Genomic DNA, 27,828 nt, shown 5'->3' on the forward strand with positions numbered 1-27,828 from the left:
TACCCCCCCCCCCCCCCCCCCATCGGTTGTGAAGAACTGTGCTACATTCAGGCTAACCATTGAACTCAGTATATATATTTTTCCCTCCTGCCTTTTTGTCTGGCAGGCTACTGTTCTTGTTGCTCTTCTGTGTAATGAAGTTTAAATGCTTGTTTGGAACACTTTATTTAACAGTTTAGAAGGCTTGATAGAAAGAGTGCTTTAGTCTGAAGAGTATACATTGGATAGGAAAGTATTTCCTTCTCTTGTTTCTCAAGTCTCTCTCCGCCTTACTTAGCTTGAGATCTTTGCAGCTTGGTTCATGGATTCTAGCCTTGCCCGTTGCGCAGTATATATAAATTGAGATGATAAACCAATGAACTATGTCAAAAGCACTCTCAGTATCACATTTGACAAAAAGTTTTGTACTTTTCACATAGCTCGTTGCCCTGCAAAGGGGTTAACAGCACAATTTTTTAAAAATAAATTATTTATAGGATTAAAATGACTTCATTTGTATACATTTGGAATTAAAACAATGCAAAAGTGTTGTGAAACACGGTATCACTGATGCTTTTCTGGAGTGTCTTGAGACCCAATCAAAAGCAGTGGCTGGAAGGAGCTTTACATAGGCAGAGAAGCTTGTTTTAGATGGAGGAACTCACTGTCCATCTTAACAGATAAACTGTGTTATTTAGAAAAAACATCGTTCAAGAGTGCACCACCAGACTAAGAGTTTAAACAAGATGAGGTCTTTTTGGTTTTTTTAATTACATAAATATATGCAACAATGCTGGTGTAAAAAGTAGACTACACCTCAAGGGAAGAATGTGTTGAAAGAGTCCTTTCTTCACAAAGTCAGCATTTTGTAAAAGTAATGAACATACAAATCACAATTAAACACTTGTATTATGATGGAAATTTTTCTTTATTTGATAAACAAAGGTGTATAGATTTTCTTTTTGAGAATATACTTCTAAGTTTGCAGATTTAAATGCCTCTCCCAGACCTTGTTGCAAGCTGGTGCTGTGAAAATCTTGATACATCTAGGAATAGTTCCACTAATGTTAGGAAAAGAGAAAGATGTTTATAATTTAAGTATTTATTCTTTTTGACACAAACAGATGGCCTGGCATCTCTGTGCTTCTACACTACGCACAAATTCGGTATGGGATGGCACTGGATTCCCTTTGCCACCTTGGGTGGAAAAGTAGTGTTGGTACTGCTGTGAAGTAAAGAGGGAGCAGGGAAAGGCATGCCACCATGAATTGATGTGAACAGAAGTGTGGACTTCATCCTTTAATGAGATAATAATCTAGTGTCCTTATTAGTCATGTGTGGAAGAAGGGTGGGGGAAGGTTTGCCCGAGTTCCTGGGAAGAGAAGTGTAGCCACTTTGATAAATGGGAATGTGGTGTTTAACATAAACAGTCCCTTTTTTCTTTCCCAGAAAAACAAAGTGAAGTTTAGCAGGCTAGATTTATTATTAATTTTTTTTTTTTAGATTCCAGCCATCAGGTGGTGGGGTCTTTTTCTTGCCTTGTGTGTAAACTTAAACATTTAAGATTCTGATACTTGATACTTTGGTTGAGACCAGCCCTGAATCTGACATAATTCATTTTGGAGGTACTAAAAGAGGAGTAGGAACTTAACATTCTTTTCTTCAAGCTAGTACATTTGTCTTAATTTTAAGGTGAATTTCTTTGATAGCAATTACTGTTCCACAGTACTGGGAATACACGTGTAAACTTAAGACTACAAATCAGTTCCTTCTTCCATTAGCTATTTCTAGAGGAAGCTGTTTGTTTCTCTTCCTAGTTCAGACAGTGTAAGATTAGTCAGTTTTGTTCCTGTGGCATCAGTGTTGCAGGGAAACAGACAACTTCCTAAGGTCAAATTTGAGTAAGCCAGACCTTTGGGTTTTAAATAAAAATTGAATACCTAAATAGTAGATAGTGTTCAAAACATGGTATAACTCATCAGCAATACCAGTATGTGAATCTTTGGAAGTTACCCTAGTATTGTCTTACTCTGGAACTTACGTTTTCAAACAAAACGTTAGTTAGGGAGAGTAAGGAGAATAATCCTGGTTTTGATGTCTCTTAACAGTGTCTCATACAATGGTCTGGCACTACTTGTTTACCTCATACTCATGGGACTTCAGTGGGAACTTTAGGCAGATGGTGAAGGGTGGATCAAATCTCAAGTTTAGCTTTAAAGTCTCATATGCACTTCAACAGGCATTTTTAATGTGGTGGCCATATCTAAACAAAGTGAGAGTCCTTACCTGGTATAAGCTGTGGGGGGGAGTGTATGGGCTGATGCCTACTTTCTACTGCAATGCATTGTAATTAGAAATTTAAACTTAGTACTTTTGCCAAAATACTGCCCCTCCATTCTGGGGTTTCTCTTCTGGACTTGGTTTGTACCTCTAAAATACACTTCAGGTATTTAGAAGCAGAGTTAGGGAGAAGCACGTGTTCTGATATCTCCACTTTAGTTTTGTGGTGCAACTATGCAATGTAAAGGAAAGCTCCATATAGATGGCACTGTTTCCAGAGTGTCTCAGTAACAGCATATTGCATAGCTGTCTGCTGCTCACAGGTGAGGAGCAGAGATGAGAGAAAGGTGAGAGTAATCTTCATTTCGCCACACTACTTGGTCCCACAGTAAACTGACATTATAGATCTTGCGGTAATGTCTACCATTCCGACCTGTAGATTAAAGAGGAACCTAAACTATTTCTAATGTGTCATGTATTCACAATATATGAATTGAAAAGTACCAATACTTTTTGTACACAGACTATAAAATGAGACTATGGGGGGGGAAAACAAATAAGTTTGCTCATTTGCAACACGTTAATTTCCATGTGCTTAAAAATGTTCATAGGCTGGAGTCTAAGGCTGGAACAAGTACACACCCACAATAAATTACTGTATTTCTAGTCAACAGACCTATGGTTTTAGAGAGGAAAATACTGTAAGCGTGTACTCCTTTTGTAACTTTCTCTGGTCAGCTGTTGTCTTAAAATATTCACAGTAGCCCCAGGTTATTGTCAAGGCAGATCTTCAAAATATGCTGAAGCATTTTATTATCTGAATGTTCTGTAGGGGTTCAGGTAAGTAATTTTCAAGGCACAATGGAGCACAAAAGGGAAAATGCTAGAGCTGTTTTGTTTTGGAGGGGAGGGTAGTGGGGGGAAATGACACCTTTGTTTTAAATTCCCTCTGTCTTTTCTAAAGCTCTCCAACTTTAAAGTCAACTTCTTTTTATGATTAGAGCAAAGATGCAAGCTAGAAATCTATCCAGATCTTGCCAGTTACTTCTCAACTTGGCTTCAAACAGGTAATGTTTAATAAAACTCAATATGTTGTTGGGAGTTTGTGTCTAGTTGTATACTTTTACACTGCTAAGTGATACTCCCACCCAAAATCAGTTTTGAAGGCTTCCTTAGCAGGAAACCAGGACTCGTACAATTAGCTGTAGTTTGAGGGGAGATGTTGTAGACCCAAATGGGGAGGGAGGTAGAGAAAGAGGAATGGACATAAAAAGCGGGATTTACTGACCAACAAACTACTGTAACTCAAGGGGGAGGAGGAAAAATGCACTTTCAATAGTCTGTCCATGTTTTTAGCTACAAAATACACTTGTATCTAATTGTTTTTGAGACAGCTATTAAGAGGAACACCCATCCCATAAATGGCTAATCCTCCTTTTGACCTCCTCCTGTCTTTTCCACATTGGTTTGAGTCCATTTTCAGCTGCCATACTTAATTTTGAAAACTGCTACTTCTAACGATGTTCAGAAAGGAAGAAAATAATCATTAACTCTGACACTTTTTTAAACAGGGTGGACTTAATTGAAGTGTGCAGTGTTGAACTACTGCTGCAGTAGCTGCCTCTAGTTGTTGAAATAAACTGTAGACAAGTTTTCTGTCTATTAATCCAGATAATCTGGACTCAATAAAATGTCTGTGAGAGTGTTCCTCCCATCTGGTATGAATGTGCGTGTGCATGTGTTCCATGAACAGACAGAGAACCAAATGTTCTAGGTACTTGTCATGTTTTATTGCATACTTTTAAGTCGTGTGTATGTGAAGTGTCCTTTGACCAGAAGATTTTGGTTAATATCAGTATATTTTTATAAATTGGAAATTCATTGTGCCCCATCTTTTTTCTTGAACATTTTTCATTGTTAGGGTATATGTGCTAGATTTGAATCTTTAACATTTTTAGGCACAGATGGAAAAAGTTATTGGCTCCTTGAAAACATATGGGACAAAATGGATCCTCAAAGCATGTATGTACTTACAAACCAAGCTGTAGAGATCAAGAAAAGAACTTTATTGTTGATCTCAAGATTTCTAAATTGTCAAGATTTATATGGAGTTGTGGTGGAACTAGTTAACACTTAGAGCTTTTGGTATGTAATGACTATTTGCTATGGACTGATATTAAATGTTTCAAAGGATTGCGTTCTTAAACTTTCTGGATTTTTGTTACTCTCCTCGGATTATATTAAGTAGTTAAAAATTTCTTTGCTATATTACATTAAAAACATAAGAACTTTGGGTCTCGTATTTATTTTCACTTGTTTTACTAATTATTTACAGAACACCGTTTTAACTTTTTTATTTTATAAATGTGTAGTATTTTAAACATATCTTTAAAAATTGTTCAATTGGAACTACATTAACTTCTGATTTGTTTTTATTAGGATTTTTAAAAAAAAATACACTTTTTCCATGTTGGTGCACAGCACTTAACAGAAATGTTTGTATTCCCTTTCAACTCAATAAACAGAATAAATAACTGGAATGAATAGTTCTTAGTTTCCCTAACTTCACTTACATGACTGACTTGGATGTTAATTTCTTGATCATTAATTATAGATTTCTTCCATATTTGTAGTATTTTATCTCCCTGCTAGGAAAATTAATTTCTGGCTGTTTAGCTGAAGATGAATTCACTCAGTGTTGTGTGCAGGCTTTCCAGGTCTTGATGTTTGGCTCTAATCTACCTCACGCTTGTGTTCTCACTGTACATTGAGCAGTCGAATTGCCTGTGTCCCATTCTGTGCTTATCTAACTCGTTGAACGTCTGCTCCTTTGAGGCTCCATGAAAGCCTTGATTCCTTAATGCTGGAGCTGGCTTAAATACCAGATACGGGTTGCTTTAGGTGATCAGTGGGTTTTGTTGGGGTTTTTGATACTTCATATTAAGAAGGTGCTCCTAAAGTACTTGCATCTCCTGCTTAGACTTCTCTTAAACTGGAGATCAGGGATGTCCAGACTTCTATCCGAAGTCGACCTAAGCAGCTTTTGTGGCTGAGAGCTCTTGAGGCTGCTTCTCAACTGCTGCCTTTGTTCCCTCCAACTAAGCCTGCGTTCTTGTCCCTCTGCCCTGTGCCTTAGAACAGAACCTCATCTTTGTCCTGCATTTTAGGCATTTTTATTCAGCTCTAGCTAATATTCTGTTAACTAAAAAGCTGTGCCTAAATTTGCCCTCCCCTTCCTGTAGCTTTTCCAAACTCAAACCTTTTGCTCAAGTGCATTTATTTTTTTTTTTAATTCTTTGAGCTTGTATATTGATTAGAAAAGGTCTTTACTCCCTCTAGTAGCACCTCTGTATTAATTTTATTCCCTCCCTTAGAGTTTAAGCAGTGTATAGATAATTATGGCTTAAATGCAGCTGCAAACAGTGGGGGCATGCCTTATTCCTTTCCATGTGCTGCTTCCCCTGGGTACTAGTATTTGCAGGAGGGTTGTTAGATTGCAGACCCACCTCAGCCATAAATGATCCACACAGCAGATGAAGGAAGTTAGTTTTTTGGCTGGGTTTGTTACTGTGCTTCATCTGCTGTCCCATGTCTGCCTCTGGTGAGAAGAATGCAAGAGAAACAGGTATATTGATTTCTATACAACTGTGAAATTTCAGCACATGTAAGATTTAAAATTAATTGTAATTTTTTTTTAAACCCTTCAGATTATTTAAAAGAAATTACATGAAGGACCTGATAGTAGGTAAGCATTTCATAATTAGCTTAAATCCAAACTCTGCCTGAGGTAGGGTACTTCTCCAGAGGGACAGTTTCTGTTTTAGTCTCACTTTACACCTTGGCCTGTGCCTTCTATGCTGCCTGGTGCATCCCTCTGCTACTTTGCATCTGTTGCACATGCTTAGGCTATCTAATCATTACAGGAAGATAGCAGTCCCAGTTGTCTCCTCACTTTAAAAGACCTGTAATGCTCTGAAGAATAACCACTGAAGTTTGCATGCCTCTAATCTTTCTGCCAAAGAGAAGGTGGTTAACGTACTGATAACTGCATGGTGGTCCATATAGCCCACGTTTTCCTATCGCTACCTCCAATCTCATCATTACCATATCCTGAGAGGCAAAAATGGTCTTTTCTTAGCATTTGTACAAAATCCTAGAGAGTTTCCTGTGAGAAAAAGAATTAGAATAAAGCTATGCCAATACTGAACAGATAAAGATTTGCTTTTATGGGCTTATCAGGGTTTCAGGTTGATTGTTAACCTGCATGTAGAACTGTTCTTAGGACTACTGGTCATACTATTAATCCCACTGATTTACTGTCTTCCATAATACAGAACTATTTTAGAAAGAAACTAGTAATTTACTAGGATGAGGAGACAAGTATATTCTTTAATAAAACAGGCTAAATAACCAAGTCTGTTAACTGTAATGATTAATGAGGGGGAAACATGCTATCATACATATTTTAACTAATCCCCCCCTCCCAAACGCAGTACTATAACAGCGATCTAATCTCTCTGAAAACTGTTGAATGACTAATATCTTAGCAAGCTGACTAGGCTCTAGACTGTGGGTGAGGAAAAGAGCTTAATAACCTTGGTTAAAAGTTAGAATCCCTGTAGGCCAACTTCAGATTTATTTTCATGGACTAAAAGAGCTTTCTATAAATCATAGCTAATCATTTGAAGGATAAACTAATGGTCCCCTCATGAAGTTATACTTGGATACCTCAGTTCCAAGGGGAAATATATTCTGGTGAGTGAATAGGACAGAATCTGTGTTTGGTCTCACACCGATTCATAGTGATAAAGTTAGGTGAATTTTTAATTAAGATCAGTCTAAAGTTTGTAATTGTCTTGAATTCTGTATCGTAAGCTTGGATTTAAATTACTCTTTTCTCCCCTGATGGAGACCCAGAAAATAGGGAGTTTGTTTTGATTTTTACTACTATAGAATTTCTGTGCTCTGTGGGTCTCCCATGAGGTGGATGACTGCAGGATCTCTATTTCCAGCTAATGAACTACATTTTTAGCAATTACAAATACATTTTTCCTATTGCTGACACTGAGCTCTGTGAAGATCTCTGTTAAGGCAGGAAATGACCCTGTACAGTAAGGAAGGCTTCAAAGTTACCAGTGTAATTACTCAGCGGAATTGTAGTCTCTGGAGCCTGCTACTGAGGTTTTTACATTATAACAAGTTGTTAGATATGAAAGAACAGAGAATTTATTTGTATAAAAAAGTGGCGTGGGGAGTTTCCATTCATATAAAAGTATAGCTTGTTTAATATTTGACAACCACTTAGAAAACATACCTGTATTTTTTTTGTTGGTCTATCATGGTTAAGAATTTGCTCTTGAGGAAGGAAGTGAGGAAGAATCTACAATAACATCCCTCTAGATCAGGGATATAAATTAAGATGTATGCTATCCCCATTTTTTTTTTTTTTTTTCAAATATGTTGTTCTTTTCCCTTATCCTTCCCTGTCCTCCTCCTATTTCTGAAGAAACACTTCCCTCAGTAGAGGAGAATAGAAGCTTTTCATAGTGAGTGATAAATTTTACCAATTCCATTAGGGAGGGAATGGGTCTAACCCTATCTAATGTCACCACTGTAATTCTGAGGTGCTAGTAGTTAGAAATCATTGAAAACAATGTATCTTACAAACATTTTCATTAATAATAAAGCTCATCTCAAAATCACATCTTTAGAATAAGATATAAAACTGTTAGTTTAAGTGGTGGACTTATAGATTAATGATCATGTTTCTCAGTGTGAAACATCATTAATGAAATTTATCTACTGTTAGCACTACAGCAAGGACTTAAGCAGCTTACTAACACTGCCCTTTCTTCTAATAGATAACACCCAAAATGTGTAGTATGTTTTTTTCACATACAAATAAGATAACTTAATTGCCTACCATATAAGCTGATAGAAAAGTTACTGACTTTCCTCTTTTAAAAGTTTTATTTGCTCTCCTTTTTCCAGACCTACATCCTGTCTGGGTTTCAGCTTTATAAGGCAGTACTTTCTGTAGTTTGATTTTTGTGTTGTCAGGTAGTCAGTGGCATGCAGCTGTGGTAGCTATTTCCTTAGTTATTTTTTAATGAGTGTAATTTTCAGCAGTTTTTCATCTTTGCAACAGCTGAACTTGGACTCCATCCAGCATAAATTTAAAGCCAAACTTTTCCTAGAACAAATATTGAACACAAGGTATCTAGAGAAATAAAACTTCAGTGTCTTTTCACTGCTGGCCATGAAAACAATCTGCTAACTATGGCTATACACCAAAGAACAAGTACTTACAAAGGAAAAGCTCATAAATTTTAGGACTTAATTACAGAACTATTTTTTAAGTGTTCCACTTGAAGTGTTTGTTTCAAAAAACCTGTTTCCATGCACATAAAAAAAAAAATTAAAGACAGTCATTGGCCAGTGAGGGTACAAACTCAGGTTTATATACTTATCACTGATGTAAGAGCTGCACAAAGAGAACTTAGTTCGCTGGTGTCTTTGAAGCAGAGTCACATCAGAATTGGGATAACAGGGGTTATGGTTTACCAGACCATCTCCCTGAGCTAGACCTACTCTTGATTCACCTCACTGGATATGGAAACAGCAGGTTCATGGAGTAGTGACTGCAGATAGTCTTTTGCTCTGTAACCCACTCCAACCCTGGTGCAAAATGATGTTTACTTTCTATGGAGGTCTATGATGTATTTCAATGACAAAATAGGAGTTGAAGGGACAAAGGAAGTATTAATCATGTTTCTTATTTATCTCTTTTTCACTCTTACACACAAGTGTCCCTTTCACCAAAGGGACCTTCATCCAAACACAAGACTTCATATAGGTTGTTGGAGGGACGGGTGGAAAGGGAGAAAATTGTAACTTTTATTCCATTGCTTTTCAGCTGGAAAAAACACTAACACAAAGATGCAAGCTGTGCTACTGTTCCACTTTGAAATCTATGTTCCAAGCACTGCTCCAAACTAGGCTCTAACAGGACAGCTTGACAGCCAGAGGCACATCCTGACACCTTTCAGTAAGAAGCAGACATCAGAGCTGCACTTAAATTTGTTCTGGAACTACCACTATTACCAGCCCATGCTGCTGAAATGAGTTTCCCTTCTCATCATTTAACTCATATGAGATCAGTTCTGTAAGCAAGGATTTCATCTTATAGAAGCAGCAGCTCTAGCAGTTTGGGTTGTAAAAGAACAAAAACTGCTACACAAATCCAATGTCTTTTGAAAATATTTTATGTTAAAAATACAGAAAAATATTTCTTGTTCAAAGAGGAAAAATATACTGCATGACGACACTGATTTAGGTATGTTCGGAAGGTGTCTGTGGCTCCACAACCAGTCACTGGAGTGATGACCCAATTTGGCAGCTAATGGTTCTTTTTCAACTTCTCAATCATTTATTAAAGCCAGAATCATACTGTGACAAAACAGAAAACATGATACCAGTGGATTACTGAAGCATGTGCAAGTAGGAACAGCTATCGCTTTCATGAGAGAACTGCACTTGATTCTGAAATAGAAAGTCACGGCAACTATGCTATGCGCTTTGCTTATGAAGACAAGGACTGCAGAAGTAATACTGCAGTAGAAGAACAGTATTTCTTCCATCTTCCATCTTGTAGTAAGTGACCCCATCACAGAACTCATCTGTTTGTAACTTAGCCAGATCAACTTTATTTTCTAAAACAGAACTTGTAAAATAAACTTGGTCCTGAAGATTATTTCCATTCTAAATAGGCCACTTACTTATTCTAGGTGCTGAAATCATGTAACTCTTTATATTGTACTTATAGTGGTTTTGAGAGTAAGGAGTAGTCTGGGTTTCCAAACAATGTTTGATCAGAAAGAATAAAGGCATGTAATGAGCCCGCAGATAGCTGTCAAAATATATTATTGAGGCTTAGCAGGATGCAAAAAGATAAGACACGAATACCAGCAATTACACTAGCCGAATAGAGGAGATAAAAATAGCTGGCAGACAATTCCTTTGTTCCTTGGGAGCAATTTTTGAAACTAACCTGTAAAGGTACATGAAGAAACAGAGCAGATGAAAGCCTAGTTTAATCATGGCTTCCTTCATGTGTGATTTCAGTTGTCCTCGGTTATGGATCTCTGTGGGATCAAATACCCCCATGTTTCCACTTGGCACCATAATGTACCTGAAAGTTTAAGAAAAAACACCAAAACAAAACCAGAAGTATAGTCATCAAAACAGTAGGGAGTGTCAGGGGAAGGGGAGGGGGAGAGCTTGCACAGAGGGACTTTCATCTAAAAGAGTTGTTTCACAATTAAACATAAGGGAGCTCTTTTTTAATTCTATTTCAGTTTCAGGATATTGCGTGTTATCTCTGCCACTACAACCCACAAACAAAGAATAAGAGGACAAGAAGTACTAAAAGCATCAGCCCAGCTTCCCACGTATAAATGGGAGAGTTTCCAGATAATAGCCAATTCCAGTTCATTTTAATTGCTGTTCGTGGTTACTTGGTGTTACGAAGGAAACGTCCACCCACAGAGGAAAGATGCATTAGATGAAAGGGACTGGAAAAGAATTAATTTAGCTAAGAATTAGTGATTTATTTACCAAAAAACCCCACATACATAATCACAAACTCCAGCACTCAAAATAAGATAGCGTAAGACCAGACAGAGGATCTGTGTATTACTCCCATCTTTGTCACAACCATCCTGTGTTATCTCAGCACCGACAGCGAGGCTGACAGGATGAGAGACTGGGCAGAACTGAAGAAGTTACGTACTGCTGTCTGAACCCACATAAGAACGAAAGTTGAGTGAAACAAAGTGAAATGTAAGCAAAAGGAAGAATAAAACCAGCAAACCGAATGTTTATGTCCTGTGAAAATTCAACAAGCAGCATATTCTTTTGTCATAAGCGTTTCTCAAGAGAGCAAATGCAAGCACCTAAGTTCTCACTCCAGCTGAGCTCAGTCCAGAACAGTATTATTATTTCACTTAAATGTCATACAGGCTCTACCTTCCTGGAATAATACTCTTTCTACACAGGAACTTAACTCCTTGTCTTACACCTGGAGCAAAAGCAAGGTCTCAGAAAAGAACGCTTTTTGATTTTCTTTATATACTTGAAGAATGGCACCACTTGTACTCCCAAAAGGCACTCCCCCACCTCTTACAACATTCATTTCAATAATAGCAGGGGAAGGAAGGGAACAAGAAAGAAGGATGTTTTCTAGCAGCACCAGGAGACAAAAAAAAGAAAAAGTTAAGACCACAGTATTTGTCTGTCTTTCACAGAGGCATTAAAAAGCACTGCAGCATATTTGACTAATAACAAAGACAATTATGTTCCATTAAAAATAGTTCATGTGAAATAATTACAATTTGAAATTCTCTTCTGAACTTGAAGTTTTAAGCAATGGTTCTATTTTTAGTATTATAACACAAATTATTGTCCATTTACTGGGAATGTAATGCATTTTATTGGAATAAAAGGAAAAACACAAGTTTCCTGTACCAATTTATCCTAGAAACAGAGTGCATAGTTTTCTTATATCTCTAGGATATGAGTGCCATAAAGGTAGTAGTTATTAATTTTGCTTTTTAAGAAGAACGATAACACTTAAATGATGCAACTTAATTGTGGAACCTGGGAGGTAGTTTTTCCAAGAGGCCCACAAGCTAGTACAGCTTATATTGTACATCTAAGGAACCGTAGTCATGGACACAACGATGCTAGATGCTGACAAACCCAACTCAAGCCAGTTGTCATACTCTAAACAGCAAAAAACTTCTGCAGCAAAACCACAGAGAACAAGAAAACTGTCAGCTTTAATGAATATACACATTAGTGCCTCCAGTATCTCCATTCAGTGGAAGCTGCTGCCACAGCAACAGGACATTTCCCTCTAGATTACACAATTTTGTAAGGGATGTGGAAGTCCTGGTCAGAATTTTCACTGTATTGTCGAGATTTTTTTTTGTTGTTGTTTGTTTTGTTTTTTTTTTTACTCCTTCAGTTTTAAGAAGGGTATGATGTAGTTAAAGACATGGCAAGAATCACATTATTTGGACCTATTGTCTCAAGCAGGTCTATATAACAAAGAAGAAAGGGAAGTGTTCAACTTTTTTTTTTTTTTTGAGTTGCTTTCTTTTTGTCTACTCACATTCAACATTTCCTTTGTAATTCTTGCTTCTTTTGCATAGTAGCAAGTCTAAGAAATATTTAAGAACTAAAAAAATATCTATTTTGAAATACGGTTAGATTTCAAATAAGCTGCTAGTTTTAAAACGAGAATGTAAGACAAAACTATGTCTCACTAGAGATTGTATAAGACACTACAAAATTCAGCAAAAAATAAACAAATTAAATGAGCACCTCAGTATGCTGAACAAGAAGGGCCAGTAGGATGTTACAATAAACATGCTGCAACTTTGAAAGTCTCCCTTGATGCTGTTTTTGACCAATTTATCCTCCCTGGGATTTGTTTCTGATGCCCCTTTCACACAAAACCCCTCTACTCTCACTGTAATCATTGAGACAATTAGTAAATTAAGCCAGTACTGCCTGTAACTGCCATTTACTCATCAAGATTAAGCAGGTTTTGAAGGAAAGCAAATAAGGGGAAGGATTATTATCCTACCTTTCTCTCTATTATCACTCAGATATACTACAAAGCACAGACTTCTTCAATCTCAACACAATTATTTTTATTTCTGGACTCATCTTGGAGTAGAATGATAATCTTAAACCTTTCTGAATTCATGTGCAGCAACATTTACTCCAGAAGTTGGTTCTTGAAACACTATAACAAATGAAGAAGATTCAAACACGTTCAGCTGATGCTGGAAGTTTGCAGCTCATAATAATGGGTTCACACTTCATCTGTTCCCAGTTAATCCTAGTTTAGTAATTGACACCTTCTCCTCTCTTCAGTGTATTCAAACTACTTTACAGTCCACCATTTTTCTGACTACCATACTTTTTGTCCATTGAACACCGGGTTAAATGTAAGTTCTATTCCAAATCATCAGATCTCCTTTATAATGCTAAACAACACACTTGCTTTTGCAGATCTCTAACTCCTTCACTATAGATGGGATAGTCCAGGCTATTAATGTGGGTGAAACTCATCGATCCTCAGAAAGAAGGCAGGATTAGCAATACAGGCATAACACTTTGACTTCTTGTGGCAGGACAGGCAAAGTATCACATTGTCATATTCATTTATTGCTTACACTGCACATCTAAAATTGAGGAAACAACCCTGGATTTTAGGATATTCAGAATGTCTGCTCCATGTATGACAAATATAAAATGAGAGCTGTCGATTCAAAACAGCAGTCAAAGCTTACAGCCTGAAGTGTGGAAATGGAAATAACTGTATCTTTTAAAATTCCCTCTGACCAGGTTTAGAAGGGAAAGCAAGTGGCTACTTTAAACATTAACACAAGTAAGCAAGAGGAAGCAGCAAAGGGGTAACCAGCACAAGAAATCTTCAAAGCTTCAAAGAAACTGCATTCTCTCTCTAGTGTCTCTGTAGAAACAGTCTAGCCTAAATGAAACATCAAATGCAAACTCCATACTTGCCAGCAGATACCAAAGGCAATACTGGTCATTTTGTGCAACAGTGTATAATACAGTTGTACATACAGGTGGCCAAACAAAGCTATCCCTATGCACGTGCATTTCGGCAACATTTGTTTATTAAGCATACAAGTTATACTGTCTCATGTTACTTGAGCTCAGAAACATTTGAAAGCTTTGCTAACAGTTTTGTAGAAAAAAAGGGCAATAAATGCATGGTTATTTTGCCCAAGAACAACGAGGTTATCAGTAAAGGGATCCTCAACTTCTTTTTAATGCGAGCTATGAAACCTCTTGTTTAATTTTACCAGCAACTTGACCCATCCCTGCAAAGAGTTAGCCCTAGCAGGTTCAGGCAAACAAGAATTACAGCCAACTTTTCCTACCTGTATCTTAAACATTTGGTCTTTTGGACTTCCCATAGTATAATGATTAGAGATAATTTGTGAGAAATCCACACCCATTTTTCATTAGCATAACACCTGTAAAGGTTAAATTCTCTGCACATCAAATGACACAAAATAAAAAGAACATTTTTGAACCGACAGCCCCAATGTTGCCACATGGAAACCCCTACTGCTAAGTAAACCATTTCAAAGCGGTGGATGGCCCAGTATACAAAGACCAGTAACACTGACAGTTGTCCTAAGATGAAAAGTCTGCAAACCTTTCCAAATACAAAGAGGGAAGATAGGGGACCAAGAACAATACAAATGAGGGGGAGAGACAAGACAGTAAACGAAGGAGGGTGAGGGGGATAACACCACAGCCCGATGGTTTTACAACCATCAGCCATGCTGACCTAAGTAATTTTATGCTGATATCACTATCAGGCGTGTAGGCACAGCATGAAAAACATTAAGAACTATGTTTGCACTACTACTTCATAATCCTAATTAACATGCTATTATTTCCTATGAACTTGGGAATGACTCACAAATCAAGATTCCTGGGCACTAGAGAGAATGCAAGGAAAGACCAAAAGTTCCACGTCCTTGACACTGTTGGGTTTCTTGTAATTTTAATTGCAAGGAGAGGAGAGTTTTATGTTAGTTAGATCCGTGAAGACTGTTAGCAGCTCAAGAACACAACTGAAACATCTTATCATGACATATTATTTATCTTCATACTGCACTTAAAGCTAAACTAGTAACAGTAGAAAAAGAAAAAAAAAAGCACACAAACCCCTTTACACTTACCTATATATATTCCATGTTGCTACTGGCAAATTAAGGAGAAAGATGAACCAGTGCAACGATATAAGCATTAATACAGTTACAACAGCATGGCCAATCACCTCAGGGACCACCCACTGTAAAAAGGGAAGAAAAGAGTTATATGCACAAATGTAAATTCCTTTCTGAAAAAGAGATCTATATGGAGTTATCATCTGATTCTAATCATGTAAAACTCAGACAGGAAATTCATGGCAGAAGCATGCAATTTCATCACAATGCGGGGAAATTAATACCTTCAGACAGATTGCATGTGAGTAAGCCAGAAATCAGGCCCTAAGATATTATAACAGAGGTACTTTATCCAAGTAGTACAAAAATTTCTAGAGAGAAGGACAGCAGCTGTTTGAACACAACTATATTACACAAGCACTTAAGAAAGCGAGTTAAGAAAGTATACAGTGCTCATGTGAAATCACTGCAGAGAACAGTGGATTTAGGAATGAGAGAAGCAGATAATTAAAATCTGCACAGACACAGGACATACAAACACCCTCAGGCTTGGAACAGATAAGAAAGTTGATCAATATGAAAATTGGCATAGCTAAATGGGGTCAGCCCCTGGCAATAACTCATTTTTGGCTTGATAGTATCCTGTAGCATTCTCTCCTACATTAAGAAAGAAAATACCTTTAAATCAAAGTGAACACCCATGTGGGAAGGCCACATTGATTTAATGAAATTAGTTTTAAGCAGATTTGGTTAAAAAGGTCCTCTTGCTTATCACAGTAGAACTCCCTACTGTTCAAGAGAGGTTAGAAATTATACAGAAGCATTAGAGAAAGTTGCTATAAAGATCTCAGAGTTCAGGCATGAGTAGACATCCTTGGTGTGGTACACCTACAAGAAAGAAAGCACAGAACTCAAGAGCTCTGTGAAGAGTTAAGTCTCAGTCCCACAAATTCAGAGTAGCAGCCCATCTCAGAGCACCAAGGGTCAGAAGAACAGCCTTTCGTGACTGAATTTGCTGAAAGACAGGCATCCAAAAAAGAAAAGGATGAAAAAGAAAAGGACTGAAATAAAGGATACATGCAAAATATTGCCAAACAAGGCTCTTCAGATATACATTACACCCCTGTTATTTGTGATGCTAAGATGAAGGACTGTTTTCTTAAACCACATTAAATGCAAAGAATAATTTACTTTATTGAGTTTTGAGCAGCATGATCTAGCGTTAATGTAGTCACATTCCAAATCTGATAGTGTAATTATCTGAAGTCCAAGATAAGGAAAAATTGTATGGTAACTCAGAATACACAAAGCTTTACTTTTATCCAATAAGCTGGGGAGAGCACTCTGCTCTCAGCGTAGACTGTCTTGTTCTACAGCTGATCTGCCAAAGGCATATTTCAATTAGTTGCAACTCATTCCTACTTTAGGTAGGAAGTTAGGCCACATTTTATCACCAGGCCAAGTGATTTTATGATGTTTTTCCAACGGCAACTGTTGCACAAGTGCTAAAGTTCAGCTCAACACTTAAAACAGACCAGTGAGGCAAACTCAATATTTTTAGTATCAGAATTATTACTACAACACTTGAAACCAGAACTTAAAAGGAAGAAAAAGTTAATGCACTTTTTAAACTCTCCTCACAATACAGCCAAAAAGTGCAGTTTTAAGAAGTGGATCTACTTTTTCTACATTTACAGCAACACTGGATTAATTCATACTTTGCTAGGAAATAAGAGGGTAACATTATCAAACGAACTTTCAGCAATTGAAATATGAATATTTCAGACAGAAAAGTCCTCTCAAAAAAGGCTTAGCATGCATGTGTGCACATCATCATGCTATGTCCTGTAAAGCTCGTGTTCCTTTTCTCCAAGAAAATGAAAGAGCACGAGATTTTTTTTCTATCCCTAGAAAATATGTAAAGTCTTTTCATTTTTCAACAAATAACCTATCCTTCTAGGATGAATTTCTTTCAAGTGCTTCTGTACTTTTTTCTGTTAGGAGAACTGGGTAGATTCTGAAATAGCACCAGGATTTGAAAGAGTATGAGAGCCAATTCTCTTTTATTCAGAAAGATAGGAAAGCCAAATCAGTGCTTTTACATTCTAACAATGCCAGACAGCAAAGACTGCAGGCAAGTTTGTAACAAAGAATATGGAAATTCTGTTTGTCGAGGAACTCACAGTCTCCCAGCTACAAGCTGACATCTAAAATAGAGTAAGGTATCCCTACAATTAAGAGACTATTGCGTGGCCGTATATTTTTAGGCCTGCGTAGCTTCTGAGGGTGTGAAGCATGCTTCGACACCCCTTCCTCTACACCAACGCCAAGCACATGCTACTTCTGCCGAGGCACGATGTGTTTTCCATAGCACCGGCCGCACACGCCCGCAGCAGCCTGCAGCCGCCCCGAGCTCCGGCACTCGAAGGAGCGAACGTATTTCGGGCACTGAGTGAGTCACTCGCCGCTTCCCCGCAGCGAGGCGCTCCCTCCTCCTCACCCCGGCTCCCGGGGGGCTGCCGCCCCGGGCACCCCATTGCCAGCGGCCATTACCCAGCACAGGCCCTCACGCCCCGCCACTCTCAACCCACCGCCAGCCCGGCAGCTCCGGCCCCGCTCGCCCGCCCTCAGCCGCGCCTCAACGGGCCCAGCCCACCTCGGTGCCGCCGGGCGCGGGCCACCGCCCCAACCCTGCCCACCCCGGGCGCCCTCCAGCCCCGGAGGAGAAGGATACGAAGTAGACGGAGAGGAAGATGAGGGCGCAGCAGTCAATCAGCGAGAAGATGAAGACCACCGACTCCATCCCGCCACGGCCGCCGCCCTCCCGGCCGCCGTACGCCCTGCCCCTGCCCCCACCCCCGCCCGGGCAGGGCCGCGCCGCGCCCCGCCCCGCCGCGCAGCATGCTGGGAAATGGAGTCCCCGCAGCAGCCCGCGCCCGGGCCTCCTCAGGGGTCGCGGCCGGGCGGTGACAGCCGGGGCACGTCCCGGCTCTTTGTGAGGGCGCTGCGATGGCGGTGCCGGGGATCTCACGCAGCCCTGACCGGGGCGGGGGGAGGCCTATTTTGAAACTTAATTAGCGGCCCGGTGGGTCAGAGGCGGGAGAAGAGAGCGCGCCCACAGCGCTGCCCCTCCGCCGCCGGGGCGGTCTGCCGGTACAGGCGGGCAGTTCGAAGGGGACCTGCGGCGGCGCCGCTGAGGCGCCCCGGGCGCTGCCTGCTCACAATTCCCGCCCGGCCGCCCCGCGCAGGCGAAACGCTAGGGCAGCCCCTGGGCTCGGCGGGGAGGCCCTCGGCCGGGGAGGGCGGCGAGCGGCGATGCGGAGCCGGCCGGCGCACTTCGTGGACCTGCGGCTGAAGCAGCGCGTTAAGCAGGTACCCGCCGCGGGCAGGCACCGGCGACTGCCGGCGGCTCTCGTCCCCGCGGGGCGGCAGCCGGCGGGGCGAGGGGGTGGGCTTCCCCCGCGGCCGGCACGGCGGGGCTCGCCTTTCCCCCTTCTCGCTGAAAGGGGCCTCGAGCATGAGGCCTGCTCAGGTGCGGGAGGGAACGGCAGCGAGCGCCAAAACCCGGCCTTGTCTCTCAGGACTTTAAAAAGGCCTTTAAAAAGGTCTCTTTTTTTTCCTTTTGTTTTCTGTTTTGTTACTTTCTTCCATCCTCTTCAGTACTTTTGATGCTGAAGGTGGCTGCGATTTCAAGTGTGAAATGAGTAGCCAAAAAAAAAAAAAAAAAACAACCCACACTCTGGGTAGATATAGGCAAATTGGAAGTCTTTACATTTGGAAACGTGTATATCGGTTATATTAAATGAGTGAAGAAAGGGAAACAATGTGATTACTTCCATGATACACGTGAAGAGCGGGGAGAACAGTGATTCCTTCAGATGGCATAGTGCTGTGTTATATTTTATGAATATTTATGGTGACTTTGCAAATTAAGCACCTTTTTTCTGTGTCTGTGTATAAGTGTACTCCACTTCTAATTCCTTAAAATGTGAGGGGCTGCTTGAGGGAGCTTGCTTATTTTCCTTTGCAAGATCACGGTGACTGTGTCTTGACTATTCTGAAATGAAAGAGCCAGCTGGATTTATGGTAGGCTTGATATTTTCTACAGGTCAGTAGCTGCCCATGGGTGACGTGAAGTGTAACATCATTTAAAAAAAATAATTCTGTATTCAATTTTAAGCAATTTGATTGTTTTAAACAGAGGTATTAATTTAAATGAGATTTTGAAATTTTACTTGCTGTGACATTTGTGATATCATATCTTTTAGGGAGATTCTCTGTCTCCTTTCTCTTTTTTTAAGAAGGAATCCACCATTACAGTATTGAAACTCTTCTCACTACTGATTTGGAGAGTGGGGGAAGAAAGTAAATGGAGTACAGTTGTACTTGAAATTTAGTACATTTTCTCACACTTTCACAATTGTAGTTTGAAAACAGGTTGGATCAGCTGCTGTCAGAAAAAAAAAAAGGCTTGATAGAATTCACTTTCATTTATATACTTTTCTATGGTATTCTTTGAAACATCTTGCAAAGATGAAAGTTCTTGTTATGACAGTATCCATGGTAATTGATGTGGATTGTTTCATTTTTAAGGTAGGAGATCTAAAACACAAGGAGGTTAACTGAGAGAAACCAAGAACTTTAGAAGGATTGACAATAAGCTTGTGTGTGGGTTACAAAGTCGTCTTTCTTACTAAATGAAAACAATGGATTTGCACCAGCAGAAGTCACCAAACCACCAAAAGACAGTATGCTGCTTTTCCCTGGGAAACACAGCTAGCTAGTTATCTGTGTCTTAGTAAGCATTTCCCATTTCATTGGGAAATACTGTCTAGTGTGTTCCAAGGCAGTTCAAAGCTGTTTCTGATTTTCATTTTGACTTCTAAGAAGAGTAGAGTTTGAAATAGGCATATTTGATCTAGCTGTTCCGGTGAAGTGATTGACAAAGATTTTATTCACTGCTTAAAATTCTTCATTTCAGTATCTTGCAAGTAGTAAATGTGGCCAGTATGTTGACATTGGAATTCTAGCATCTGATTTGCAGAAAACGTACAGGTGAGCAAAGATTTTTATTAATATTCTACATTCAAAATATGGAATATATTGTTATTTTGCATTTGTGTACTTGTAATCAAAATTTTAATTTTCTCTATGTTAACTTCATTACCAGTTGTTGAGGTTGATTGAAACAATAAGAACATTTCCACTCCAGTGTTTTCCTCTGCTGATTATATCTAGTAACTGATATTTTATTAATGCATTGGCATTGCAAGATCTAGTTGCTGTTTGTTTTTTGTGGGTTGCTTTTTTTTGTTTTAATTAAACAGCTCCAGATACATTACAGCATGTTGGTCCTTACCCCAGTGAGCGTAAAATATGAGGGAAAATAAGACTTCAGTGCAGGCAGATGGGGGAGATACGGGATTCAGTAAGACACTAAATCTTGCTCAGTTGCTCAGCAGGACAGTCAGTCTTGTCTAATTATTTGTAGGCTGTTACACTTTTCTGGGTGGGGAGCAAGGTTGTGTTTCAGCAGATCATTGGTGGGTGTGGGAGTTATTGAAGGTGGAGAAGTATATTCATTCGTGTTTGCATGTTCTGTTTGTTTCTGCCTTGTTAGAGAAAGGGAACCAAAACCCTTGCTTAGGATGCTTACAGGTCTTGGGTTTTTGTTTTGTTTTTCCTCTGTCAGCTATTGTATAAAAGCAAATAAATAAAATATACCCTCAGTAAGTGAAGGTAAAAGGTTGATGATTTTTGTTTGCACTTAAGGATGCTTATTGAATCAGATTTTCTCATAGTGACCGTTATTAATTAGCACAGTTATTCCTCACTGGACTGTCCTTTCTAGACTGTACTCCTGTGTCCGTATGTTCTTGTTTGAATTAAAATTAAAAAATCAGTAGTGTTGTGAAATAGAATCCAGTGTGCTTATTTGTACATTGCTGCTTCTCTATATCTACAGTTAAAGAGGACCTTGATAATTTTTACTGAACATCCCTTTAGAGACCAGTATAGTTTAGTGATTTTGTTTTATCCCAGTGACTGAGCTATTCCAGGCTTAAGAAAGAACAGCCATGTTTTCACATAGTTGGTTTTTAATAAGAACTTGTGTAGAAGCTTGGGTATCAATTTACAATGTATTTTTTCCACTGAGAATGACAATATGTTGAGGGGAAAAAGCAGTTGTTGTAACCTGTTTATTTTGTTTTTTTCAGTGCAGAATATGGACGAAGAAAAAGAAATGCTTTTAGAATACAAGTTGAAAAAGGTAGTTCTGTTAGTATTACGCCCAAGACACCAAATTCTTTGATTGTGCTTTGGCTGTTTTCTTAACATGTTTGAACTTTTTCTTTCAGTGTTTGGAATTATCAGTAATGAAAAAGAACGCGAAGATTTAGCAGTTTTAGAAGCTGAACATGTGGCAAAAAGAGCAAGACAACAAGAGAAAAATGAGTAAGAAGAATTTTTACCATTAGATTACTTTAATAATGCCATTAGCATTAGCATTTCTTTAAAGCTTTCTGTCTTCATATTATTAAATTTTGGTAATTTCAAGGTTACAGATAGATTCTTGATTTCCCATAGGCTTGTCTTCATCAGAAGTTACCTGTAGTTAATGGAGGCACTTTTTTCACTGAAGACAAGCAGATGCTAGAGCCAATCATGATTTCTCTGTTATGGGGAACATACAGCCCTGGATTAGTGGATATCCTTGGGGCTTCCTTGATAGTTTTCCACATAAGGCCCCAGTCCTCATGTGATTCAGTTCCTTTGTTTTGTTTTGTTCTGAATCTTTCTTGGGTGTGAGAGATATTAGCTAAATCTGAGAGATAAGACTACAAGACAGGCTATTCAGAGTAAATCACCACTGGGTATGAGATTGGAATTAAGATTTCCTGACTCCTAACCCTGTGCATAGTCTCACAGACCATTCTGGTTTCTCTAACCTGTGATAGATACTAGAGTTCTCATGAGAAATTAGGACATTGTTGTCAGAAGGACTAGTCTAGTTCAGCAGTGATTTGCTACTACTTCCCTTGTACCAGCATTGGTGATTGCATGATCCCTTGGCGAACTGAATCGGATTGATCCTACATCACTTTTTTTCAGGACTGTCTTTCAGCCAGGTTGCCAAGTTGATCCAACTCATCACAGGCATGGAAAGGATGCATTTTTTTTAACTCTTCATAGTAGTAAATTTAGAACATGAGAGTCAGGAATTTTTCTCCAGTCTTAGGCTACATATCATGGTTTTGGGGAACAATGTTGTGGAAATCGCTGTTGTTTTGTTCTGTGGGTGTCTCACTTGGAGTTCTGCTCTGATACATTAATAGTTTTTGTCTTCCTTCCATGTAAAGGACTGCAGGAAGTGCCACAGATGACTCTGATTATGATGATTATCCAGAAGATCTAGTAAGTTGTATTCTATTATGATTGCTTGTATTTGCATAACACATGATTCTGTGTTGTGAAATTGCAATGCACTTGGAGAATTGAAAAATGGAGATGAAGATGAGGTATAGCCAGAGTTGGCAATTCCAGCTGAGAATCTATAGAGCTAAAAGGAGGCTATTTTCTGAAGAAAAAGGAAGAACCTGTGGTGGGGAATCACTTCTGAGGAAGGCACACTGGGGGCCTGAAAGACTTGGCTATCGAATGAAATGATTGAAGGAACTGACATATCTGACTATTACTAAAAGAGGTGACTGTCAATTAACAGAGGTCATTTCAGGGTAAATTGCAAAGGCTGTTGCCTGCTCAACCAGCAGATGTAGTTTTGTGTGCAGTCATTTGATTTGCAGAGGAGTGGGTTGGAAGATGCAGGACTACCTTCTCCAGCAAGAATCATGCTAAATGATGTTTATGAAATAGTTTTCATTGGCCTCTTAATATAAATAATCCAAGTTATAACCTGTATATTTTCTTTTAAAATACATGAATCTGCAGTCTACAAATCATATGAACAGTTCCCTGCTGAGCTTATACAAGAAACGAAATCCCGATTCTGTTCCAACCACTCCAAAAAATGAACCAACGGAAACCCCCCCTCCTGTGCGAACAGCACCTCAAACAAGCACCCTCTCACCAGGAACAAGAGTTGAAACACGCATCTCTGAAGGGGGCTGGTTCATTGATAAAACTCCGTGTGGAAAAGACTTTTTCATAGACCTTTCTGAGGATGGAGAAGGAGATGAAAAGAAACTGATTTCTGAGGTATTGTGTTTTACAAACCCAGTGTGATTTAAGTAGCAAGTATGAATATAATTTCCTGTGTAATTTGACAGGCTGTTGAAGGGTGATACTAAGACCAAAAGGACTGTCTGTCTTTCTCTCTGGATTTTTAAAATATATTATTTTTATTACAAACATGCATGCTGTCTTTAAAGATAGTGAACATGTTAAATAGAAAGGAAAGATTGGCTTAAGCCCAGTGGAGTATTTGTTTTTAGCTTGGTTTCTGAAGAAGGGCGGGCTTAGCCCATTGTTCTGCCATGTCAGAAGTGATTTTTGAACCTTCTGGCCCATTTCAAGCATGTTTGAAAAGTCACACACTTATTAATCTCCTCCACATTTTTTGAGGAAAATGTAGTGCTCAGTATTAGGGAGACCCAGATTAGTGCCCATACTGAGAGAAAGATAAGTGGAACTTAGCTGTTATTTATTCCATTTGCCAGTGACCAGCCTAACTAGTCAGGAAGCATCTGGCTTGCTGTAGCCATAGCATGTGGTCTCCCTTAGCCAGTGGTTAAGTCTTAGTGAGCCTGGGGAAAGCTGAAGTTTTTTGGATGGACAAGAGTTGGGGAAGTTGAAAGGAAATTGCATTGATTTATAAAGCAGTTAAAAATAGGTCCTACTCCCCATCCAGACGTATTGCCCACTTTGTGATCCCCTCTCCTCCTCCTCAATTTGTTTTTCTTATTTAGGAAAAAACAACTTTATTTAGCTATTGAAAGCTTTCCATTTATGTATGGGAGATAACATTTATGTTGGTTGGCTGACCAGATGTTTTGGCAGGATGCTCTTTTTTTATGTGAAGGAAGAACTACATTTACATCTACCTTTCTAATTACACAAAATGCTTACTGAATAGGCAGATTTGACAAATCATCCCTTTATCCTAGTAATACTGCATCCTCTTATATAGAGAAATTGAATAAAAGGGAGATGTTCAAATTGTAAAATGTTTGCAATACTGTATTCTAAAAAAAGAAAACAAAACCAAACAAAACCCACAACTTTCATCATTGAACCTCTTTTTCTTTCTTTTCTCCTGTATTAGTCCTTTTCTTACATGCAGTTAACTTGTGTCAGCACTGAATAATATTTTCTTACAGCCACTCATGACTTACTAGTAATAAAAATTGTTTCCATTAGAGTAAATACATTCATACAGTTTTATTCATCCCCAAAGTGGATTGCTCTATGGTATGCAAATAACCGGTGTCTGATTTTGGTTAGTGGTTTTGGGGGTTTTGGGGGGCTTTGTTTGGGGTGGTTTTGCTTATAAGTATGTACTCTTAGCAAAAAAGTGACTGGTGTAATTAACGCTTCAAAAAAAAGGCAAATCCTAAGTAAAAAAAAGGATTTTCTACAAAAAGAAGGGGTTAAATTCCTGCCTTGCTTGTCTTTATTCATATAATATATGTAAGTTAAGCATCGTAGACACTTACACATTTTGTTCTTTTAAGTATTTGCAGGAATTCACTGACTTGGAATATATATATTTTGTATATATAATTCTGGTTTTATGCCCTAGAAATCAACAGAATTTTCTGTCTTGGAGAGTGCAATAAAGAAGACAAAGGGTAAGAGAGCAAAAAGAAAAAAAGAAGAATTTACAGATGTAGATGGAGAAATTGATTCCATCTTACTTAAAGAGAAAGGTGAGAAGTTATTTTTGGCGTGCTGCTCCAAACAAAGAGATGGTATTTGACCGTGGAGTGCGTTAGCAGAGAAGTGATTTCTGAGGTGCAGAGAAGTGACCTCAAGCGCTTTATTAAGAAATTTAGCCTTAATGTTGTACTAAAAAAATATTCCAGTCCTGTGTCTACTACCAAAAGATAATACTCCATGTACTTAGCTAATTGTTTAGGCTGAGTACTTTTTTGTTCAGTGTTAGTGACTACTATTATGCCATGTCTAAATTTGCATGACTTTTCCTCCTTAACAGTTAGAAGTAAGGGACCAGAGCTTTACCACCCTTCAGTGAAGTTTGAGGATGTAGGAGGCAATGATGAAACTTTAAAGGTTAGTTAAAATTTTATTTGTGGGATACAGAATGCACTGAATAAAATATTACATGAAAAATGACAAAGAAGAAATCTGGCAGAATTCATCTGCATGGCACTGAGAATAGCTGCTTATACCAACAGCAACAAAGTTTTGTTTGGTTTTTTTTTCCTTTGATTAATCTTTCTGAAAGCAGACACTGAAATTACATTAATAAACAGAACTTGCTTTATTTTGGCCTGTCTACAATATTAGCAATCTATAATACTAATTTCTGCTATTTAAATGGAGGTCTCTCTTGTTCTTAACAGGAAATATGCAAGATGCTCATTCATGTCCGTCATCCCGAGGTCTATAACCACTTAGGTGTGGTTCCACCTCGCGGTTTTCTTTTACATGGACCACCAGGATGTGGAAAGACACTACTTGCACAGGCAATTGCTGGGGTGAGATAGCTTGAAATTTAGTTTCTTCTTTTTCTGAATTGTATTTAGAGAGGAAAAAAAACAATCCTCCTTCATGATAGACTAGATCTTTCCTCTTTTTTATCTCTTTTCTCTCCTTCCTATCTTAGTCTAAAACAAATTAATCTTCACTTTCTTTGTTTAAATTCCATCTGAACCTGTACTTGATAGAACCGCATATACGAACAGGGGACATAGGGACAGGGTTTTATGTTTGACTTAATTGTTTTGAGGTGTTCCTAGGGCAGCAATATAGGCATGGGTATTGAGAAGGCTATAAATGGAAGATACTTTTGGTTAAATTTACCATAGTGTTTTGGTTTAAGTCTGGACTCATCCTTACCATCTTTTATGAGGCATTACATTGATTCTATTGGGTGGCATCTGTTAAACAGTGATTTCTGAATTCCAAAACTGGATGTTGCCTTGCCTGTGTAAAACTAAGGATTTCAGAGCATATGACATTATTGGTGTTAATAGTTTGGTGTGTGGTGAGGCTGCTATGCTGCTATGTGCCTGTTTTGGCTGTAAATCTGGAGGCTATTTAGGGCTATTCAGTGATAACCATGGACATTTCTTTTTCTTTAATACAGTTGTTCCTTAAATTTCACAGATTATAACCTTAAATTTAGATACATGTAAATTATGAACTTTTGTAGTGCAGATTTTATCTTTGAAAGAAAATACTGATGTTTATTCCTTAAATGTTGGTTAGACCCTTCTGACATTAGGTTTCAAATGTTTTAATTAAAAAGATTTAGTTTTTTTCTTTTTAGTGCCTTACTGTAAAAACATATTGAATGAATCTGTGATATTTAATACTTCAGTGCATATTTGTATCCTGGAAGGGTACTAAACTGGGGGAAAGAAACATGACACAAGTGAAAAATTTTCAGAGATGAGATAAATTTAACGACTACTTCTTAAATAATTTCTTAAATAAGAGATTTTCAATAGTGCTATTTAAGGCAAATTATCTCCTCCAAGCCCCAGGTAGTGCCTCTGGTGGCCTTGATTTCTATAAATTAGGATTTTTTTTTTTTTTTTTTTTATGTAGTTCAAAGAGCTTGAAATAGGCTTCAACTACCTGTAGCACTACTGTGCTACAGTCTGTCGAAGTTACAATTTTATTTATTTATTTTTAATAGCAGAAAACCTTGAGTGTGAGCTTTACAAATATCTTATTGTACAGTCCTGCTCAGATATTTCTGGAGCAAGACTATGGGAGCCAAACTTGTTGGGGATCTTTTCCACACTGGTAAGCAATGCTTTGTTACAGATGAATATAGACAATTTTCTCAAGAAGGAAGCCCAGGGATGAACTGAAATATGTGTTGTGAAGGACTGGGTTGGGGACCAAGGTGCAAAGCTATTTGACAGTGCAGTCATTGTCTAACTGAATTAGGGAAACCTGTTTTTTGTATCCAGTTCTGTTCACTTGGTCGAATGGCTCAGACCTGTTTTAAATTAGAGGACGCTACTCATCTTTTTTAAAAGCTCTTTAAGATTTAGTCTTGATTACATAATCTTTGGGTGTAAAAGATGTTGTATTGGAAAATATTTGTCCTCTAGGACAGCCAACATTTCTAGCCTCTGGATATATCACATAATGTTCCTTGTCTCTTTCAGGAACTTGAACTCCCGATGCTGAAAGTGGCAGCAACAGAGATGGTGTCTGGAGTGTCAGGGGAATCTGAGCAGAAACTGAGAGAATTGTTTGAGCAGGCTGTGGTGAGACAACCACTGGAAATAACACTGTGAATTGTTTGTCCTTTTCTTTGTAAAGATTCATACTTTGTTGCTGTGGATTGAATTTGAGTGAATATTAGTGAGTGAATCGTTATACTGCTGCACACAAGTCATAGTGTCTCCCCTTCTGTGTACTAAGTGTCATGCTGTCATAGAGCACAAAGATTACTATTCTGAAATCTTGACAAAAGATAGTTCATTATATCAATGTAAAGAGAGCAACATAAATTATTTGGAGCTGCTTGGCTTGATATATAAAAATAAAAAAGATGTAAGAGTGGTTCACTGTGCTTTTTTGTTACGAGGTTTTTTTGCTGGTTTTGTATGGCATGGAGTTTGAG

At 38.6% G+C, this 27,828-nt stretch overlaps 2 protein-coding genes across 10 annotated transcripts in view; one reads left to right on the plus strand and one right to left on the minus strand.

The window, feature by feature from the left end:
- Positions 1-9,314: 9,314 nt before the first annotated feature.
- On the minus strand, positions 9,315-17,844 carry CNIH4 (cornichon family AMPA receptor auxiliary protein 4). Of its 2 annotated transcripts, XM_050894964.1 has the most exons (5): positions 17,776-17,844; positions 16,233-16,301; positions 15,054-15,166; positions 10,310-10,450; positions 9,324-9,708 (listed from the first exon to the last, which is right to left on the minus strand). In XM_050894964.1, exons 1-5 carry the CDS (start codon positions 17,842-17,844, stop codon positions 9,681-9,683), a joined length of 420 nt encoding a protein of 139 aa, XP_050750921.1. In that variant the 3' UTR covers positions 9,324-9,680. The 2 variants fall into 2 exon arrangements, with proteins under 2 accessions (XP_050750922.1, XP_050750921.1); XM_050894965.1 differs by lacking the exon at positions 10,310-10,450 and having other exon boundaries at positions 9,315-9,708.
- A 509-nt stretch (positions 17,845-18,353) lies between these two features.
- Positions 18,354-27,828, plus strand: part of NVL (nuclear VCP like) — a 43,036-nt gene continuing 33,561 nt past the window's right edge. For 7 of the 8 annotated variants that reach the window (XR_007766211.1, XR_007766212.1, XM_050894239.1 and 4 more), the window contains exons 1-10: positions 18,354-18,413; positions 20,023-20,096; positions 21,260-21,312; positions 21,401-21,497; positions 22,403-22,457; positions 22,992-23,258; positions 24,802-24,928; positions 25,216-25,292; positions 25,586-25,720; positions 27,368-27,469. Coding sequence is in view for 6 of the 8 variants with exons in the window: in XM_050894239.1 (XP_050750196.1) it covers positions 18,357-18,413; positions 20,023-20,096; positions 21,260-21,312; positions 21,401-21,497; positions 22,403-22,457; positions 22,992-23,258; positions 24,802-24,928; positions 25,216-25,292; positions 25,586-25,720; positions 27,368-27,469 (1,044 nt within the window). In the remaining 2 variants the exon portion in view is untranslated. Of the gene's footprint in view, positions 18,414-19,103; positions 19,128-20,022; positions 20,097-21,259; positions 21,313-21,400; positions 21,498-22,402; positions 22,458-22,991; positions 23,259-24,801; positions 24,929-25,215; positions 25,293-25,585; positions 25,721-27,367; positions 27,470-27,828 lie in introns of those variants that run through there. The other variant, XM_050894240.1, reaches the window with a different exon arrangement.

This window comes from Gymnogyps californianus, chromosome 3 (assembly GCF_018139145.2).
Source record: "Gymnogyps californianus isolate 813 chromosome 3, ASM1813914v2, whole genome shotgun sequence".
Lineage (NCBI taxonomy): Eukaryota > Metazoa > Chordata > Aves > Accipitriformes > Cathartidae > Gymnogyps > Gymnogyps californianus.